A 5,815-nucleotide genomic window follows, 5' to 3' on the forward strand; every position below is an offset into this window, starting at 1 on the left:
TAAACGTGGACATAGGATACAGGAGTCAAGCACAGAAAGGAGCATGGAGACCCAGTCCCAGCTATGCCTTACTAAACTTAGAAAGTCCATTCTAACTGGCAAACAGGGCCAAGCTTCTCCCCCTTGACTGAGGGCAATACTTGGGGAAAGGTGAGAGGTCTAAGCCTTTGCATCTCCCAAACCTAGCACAGTGCCTGGCAGAGAGTAGGAAGAAAAAAACTTGTTTTCAAGGAATGAAGTATTAGGCAACCGAGGCAACCAACCAGGAAGGCTTTGGGTTGAAATATTCTACCTTTGGTCACAAACCTTCCACCTGTACCTCAGCTTCCACTTACGGAGACTGCTCAGTTCCCAAGCTTTCTCCTTAGAAAAACTTCCTTTCAATGCAAGCAGCAGAAAAAAGAGACCCAGCTGAAACTTCTGCTGGAGTTATGGGAACCGCCTCCTTTCTCTGTCGCTAATGGAGGACTCAGATGGGACTGGGAGCAAAGGAGCGTCTCTGAATGGTGGAGCAGTTGCAGCGTCCCACTTGGCAAGGGTCCTTGAATTACCTCCGCCCCCGCCCTGACCCAGCTTAAACATCAAACTTGAAAACTTATTTTTCAGCAGCAGCGCTGGAGAAGGGACCAGGCATCTCCGCGATGGACCCGGGGGACTTTGATCGCAGCAGCAGAATTTCCCGGGAGTTCCAGGGACTCCCAGGTAGAGGGGAGCTTTGGTTCTCACCTGGTCCCGCAAGCGGCTTCCCCGGGGACCGCAGGAGCCCGGACGTCCAGGAGGCCAGCCCGCTGCTGGAGGACCTCAGACGACGGCTGGCGCGCGCCTTCCAGTGGGCGATACAGCGCAGGGCCTCGAGGCGCGCGCAGGAGGCGGCTGCGGCGGCGCTGGAGGAGCAGAGCCGGGCGCGCGTGGAGGTCGCCCTCGCCGGGCTGCGGGCGGAGCTGGTGAGAGCGCGGGCTGGGCGGACGGCTCCCAGGGCGCCCTCTCCCGGGTCCTCTCCTCGGGCTCCGGAGCCGCTGCGGCTGTTCTTCCCGGGGAGCCCAGCTCACGTCTGGTCACGGCGTGGACGCCCCAGCCTTTCCAGCACCGTAGGGAAGGAAAGGGGCCCTGCAGGACCCATGGGCGGGGGTAGGGGGGTGGGGGGGCGCCTAGTCTACCAGGGGCAGATCCAAGACGTCTCCTCCGCAACCTGTATCTATAGTTTTCTGCCCTGTGGGGAACTGTGACTATGCGTTAAGTATGGCGCATGGAGGAGGAAATTTCCATAAAATAAACTCCCTCTCGGGATTGATGGAGTGTGTCCATCAGCAACTCTTTCTGCAAATTCCGCAAGTTTTATTCTTATCTTTCCCGTGGGTAATAATTCAGAAAACCGGAAATGATAAGGTATTTTGTAAAATTGCAGCGTTTCGAACATTAGACAGGTTAGATCTGAATATTAAACAGGAGGGTGTATAGGTAAGTATTTTAGCTGACCGATTTTTTTAAATTAAAAAAATTGGAAGTTAGACACAATCTCAAAAGGACACAATAAATAGGAGCGATTCAAATTTTAAAATGGTGCTGCCTAGGAAATCGTGCACTGGAGACTCGACTTGGAAAATTCTTTTCTTTTGCACTGATTACTAACACAATTAACCACTACCGTAGAACTGAGCCAACCATCAATAAATTGCCTTATTTAAGAACGTTATCGCATTTCTGAGTTTAAGGACAGTATTAGGCCGGGCGCTGTGGCTCACGCCTATAATCCCAGCACTTTGGGAGGCGGAGGCAGGCGGATCACCTGAGGCTAGGAGTTCGAGACCAGCCTGACTAACATGGTGAAAGCCTGTCTCTTCTAAAAATACAAAAATGAGCCAGGCATTGTGGCTGGCGCCTGTAATCACAGCTACTCGGCAGGTTGAGGCAGGAGAATCGCTTGAACTCGGGAGGCAGAGGTTGCAGTGAGCCGAGATTGCGCCATTGCACTCCAGCCTGGGCAACTAAGAGCGAAACTCCGTCAAAAGAAAAAAAAAAAAAAGAAAGAAAAGAAAAAGAAAAAAATTAGCTGGGTGTGGTGGTGGGTGCCTGTAATTCTAGCTACTTGGGAGGCTGAGGCAGGAGAATGGCTTGAACCCAGGAGGCGGAAGCTGCAGTAAGCCATGATGGCACCATTGCACTCCAGCCTGGGCAACAAGAGCGAAACAACATAGGTTTTCACCCTGAGTCTAAGCAGTAGTAGTGGGAGCCACTTGATTCGTCCCTGGAGGCCTGTGCGGTGGGCCAGAATGCCAAACTGCAAGGCTGAAACCTGACGCAGCCATCAGGCTCAGCTAACACTTGCTTGCCCTACAACTTTAGGATTGTTACTTAGCCAGTTTGAGTTTGTTTACTCATCTGTAAAATGGAATTTATAATCTCATAGTATTCAACAGCTTACGTGAGATAATATTCTATGAAATGCTTAGATCATGGATATTGTTTAGTGTCTCTTATTATAATAATGATTATTACAGACCTTGGACTCTTGACTGTACCAAAAAGGAACAGATGCATTCCTATTAAAAAAAAAAAAAAAAAAAAAAAAAAAAAAACAGGAGTTTTTCTGGAAGGGAACCAGAGAAGTTTACACATACACAAATGATGTGTCCCTTGGTTACAGACGATGGTCACGATCTTGGTCAATCATATTGTCTTGGACATAGAAAGAAGCAAAAGAGTGTGGACACTGTAGTTTAATATTATTACCACTAGAAGACTTAGTTTTCGATTCTTGGCTGGATTTTTATAGAAACTGACATACATTCTTATAAAAATGTACATGTATCATATATTAGGATGGTATTTTAAGGAATGATGAAACATTTAATTAATTTAGAGTTGTGTTGTTATTTATGCTATTTGCTGTTGTTTGACTTGGTATTCTTAGTGAGAATCATTGATTTCTAGGGTCTGTGAGTGGATTTCAGGGGTTTTATATACCTAAAATTGTATGCAACATTTTTGATGTGCATAAAGTGTAGTTTTTCCTCAGAGAGGGTTCATAACTTTCATTGGATTCTCAAAGGGATCCATGATAAAAGTTAAATAACCATTGATGTTTGAATTTCCTAAATAAGTGTGAATTACACATACTTATTTTACTTAGATGGTAAATCATTACCAATAATTTTTCTCCTTGATTCTTGCATGAAAGTACATGATGGATGTTCATCAATTAATTAATTAATTACTTCACTCAGTTTTATAACAAACACACAGAGAACCTACTATGTTGTGTGCCCAGGCAGTGCACTCTTAGTTGGGGATACAATTATGAATAAAATACAGCCTCTGCTCTCAAAATCGTCAGTCTAGTCTGGTCAGTGTGTATGAGAGCACTTGTACAGAGTGCTGAGGATGCACAGATGAGAGGCAGTTATCTCAGAAGAGTTGGCATTTGACTGGGTGCAATCAGGGACGGCTTCTCAGAAGAGTTGGCATTTGACTGGCTTCAGCAGAAGAGGTGGCAAAGGACATCTTAAACAGAAATGGGAACAGAAGGAGGTGTGCTTCAGCTCAGCATTTATTCAGGGACCAGCAAGGTTTCTGACCAGCTGCAGAGGGAGCTGGCATGGGAAAGACGGCCAGGAAAGGAAGCTGAAAAAGTAGGACAGGACTACAGAGCATCTGGGCCACCCTAGAGAGCTGAAGCTTCCTGCAGGCAAGGCGCAAGTGTTTTTTATTTGTTTTTGTGGTGAAGCTTTTTTTTTTTTTTTTTTTTTTTTTTTTTTAGCAGAGAGAACAAATTCCTTATGAACTGCATTAAACAAGCCCTAGCTGAAGAAATTTGCAAGTAGTTGATTGTAATTTTCAGTCATAACACAAATATTATATTGGCCTAAGATTTGCTGGACTGCCCCCAGGTAACATGCCCCAGAGATTTTTTTTTTTTTAAACACATGAGGACCTTCATAAACTCCCATTGGAGGATGGTATAAATCAGCCTTGCTATCCAAAAGACTTCACGCCACAGTGAAAAACGTTAGATTATATAAGTATACATAACTATACATGTGCTTCTAAGGTGTCGTTAAGTGTTTTTGCTCAGCAGGTAGACCATTTACAATCCTGAAAACTTGAAATGATAAGTAATCAGGTAAATATGCACAGATTCTGAACACTCTGGTGGCTGTAGGCAGTTATCCTGTGGCTCAGAAGTCTCATAAAGATAAATGATTTCATTGTGGATCACATGCCATTGCTTGAAAACAGCCTTTGGTGCATAGGTATTTTTCATATGGACAGCTTTGTGTATCAGCTATTTTTGTTTTCATTTCAAGGCCATTTCAAAAGCTATTTATATATCTGGATTTTACCTTGTCATATAGAAAGTCAGTTTTATAGCCAGACAAAACAGAACTGGAGAATAAGATGAGAAATACATCTTTCTTGATATCTTATTTTCTTTTCCTACAAACTTATTTCTTCTGTGTAGTCAGAGAATGGTTTCATTTTATCTGTATCTCAGGCTAATAAAAATTTTTATATTTTTTCTAATTTTTAGGTGGAAATGCATTTCCAAAACCACCAGCTGGCTAGAACTTTACTGGACCTAAACATGAAGGTGCAGCAATTAAAGAAGGAGTGTGAACTGGGATTTACATCAGACTCTCGAAGCCCAAAAGATAATGCTGCGAATTCAGAATAAAGAAAGGCACACATGAAGATCTGAACTCCAAAACTAACACATCAACCCTGAAACAATTCTGATAAACACATTATGCTTTGCATAAGTTTTGAGGGGCAATTTGTAGACCCAAAACTTAGATGACAGGTGAAGGTGACGTAAAAATATCTAAGAAAGGGGAGAGAAAAATGATGTATTACCAAGTTTTAAAGTTACTTATTTGTTGTTTTGACTGGGACAGAGAAGTAAAATATAACTGTAAATCTCTCCCTCAAAGAATGCTTTAATGCCAACTTCTGGTATTCTACCTTGTGTCACCTGATGTCCTGGCATTGCCTGAGCTTACAGAGTTCATGCTTATTTAGTTTAACTTGATTATTCCTGGTTTGTCTGTCCAGCAGCCTGCCCTCCTTTTTGTGAATTATTTCTACTTGGATTCCAGCAATGCCCTTTATTTAGGTGGTCTGCCATTAGGGGTACTCCACCTTCCTGGATATAGTCATGCAGCTTAAGGCAGCAGATGGGTTTGTCCTCAGGATTTTTTGAATGGGCACTGAAAGAGTAGATGAGTATTTCTGCTGGTAGAAGCTGTGGGTCAGGGTCTTGGAAGCTGCTGGTGGTCACCATGTGAGAAAGCCCACACCCTAACGGAGATGATTGAAACAGAACCACTAAAAGTACAAAAAAGGAAGGGGGGGTACTTCCTTGTTCCTGGGGTCAAACTGTGTAAGACCCCAGGCCTTGCTCTTGTGTATATACATGAGATATTCTGATATCCTTCTCATAAAATCTCTTTTTGCCTAAGCAACTTCAAGTTGGAGTTTCATGACTTGTATCTAGTGTTCATAACTAATACAGTTGTTCAGTTTTAGGAGTTAAAATGGTTCTTACTGTTGAATTGGACTATCTATACCCGAAAACTGCTGTCTTTTTAATGCAAACAATAAAGTTAATAAAAAATAGTTGCAGATCTAAGTGATATTTATAATGGTTATTGTCTGCAAAATACAAATTTATAACAAGCTATGTAATTTTAATGTTTAGTAAGCTATAAACAGAAGAGACATGGTCTTTCTCTTTTTAAAATAAATGCAAGGACCAGCAAGGTGGATTAGGCTTATAATTCCAGCACTTTGGGAGGCTGAGGTGGGCAGATTGCTTGAG

At 43.0% G+C, this 5,815-nt stretch overlaps 1 protein-coding gene across 1 annotated transcript; it reads left to right on the plus strand.

Moving 5' to 3' along the window:
• Window positions 1-477: 477 nt before the first annotated feature.
• Window positions 478-5,613, plus strand: AARD (alanine and arginine rich domain containing protein). Its single transcript, XM_003933150.4, has 2 exons — window positions 478-944; window positions 4,529-5,613. The coding sequence occupies exons 1-2, from the start codon at window positions 642-644 to the stop codon at window positions 4,670-4,672; spliced, it is 447 nt and encodes a 148-aa protein (XP_003933199.1). The 5' UTR covers window positions 478-641; the 3' UTR covers window positions 4,673-5,613.
• Window positions 5,614-5,815: the final 202 nt, after the last annotated feature.

The sequence above is a fragment of the Saimiri boliviensis genome, chromosome 15, assembly GCF_048565385.1.
Source record: "Saimiri boliviensis isolate mSaiBol1 chromosome 15, mSaiBol1.pri, whole genome shotgun sequence".
NCBI classification, from domain to species: domain Eukaryota; kingdom Metazoa; phylum Chordata; class Mammalia; order Primates; family Cebidae; genus Saimiri; species Saimiri boliviensis.

Coding starts and splice junctions, on each gene's coding strand:
- AARD (XM_003933150.4), top strand. CDS start 642: ATGGACCCGGGGGACTTTGATCGCAGCAGCAGAATTTCCCGGGAGTTC. Junction 945..4,528: donor CCGGGCTGCGGGCGGAGCTG/GTGAGAGCGCGG, acceptor TCTAATTTTTAG/GTGGAAATGCATTTCCAAAA.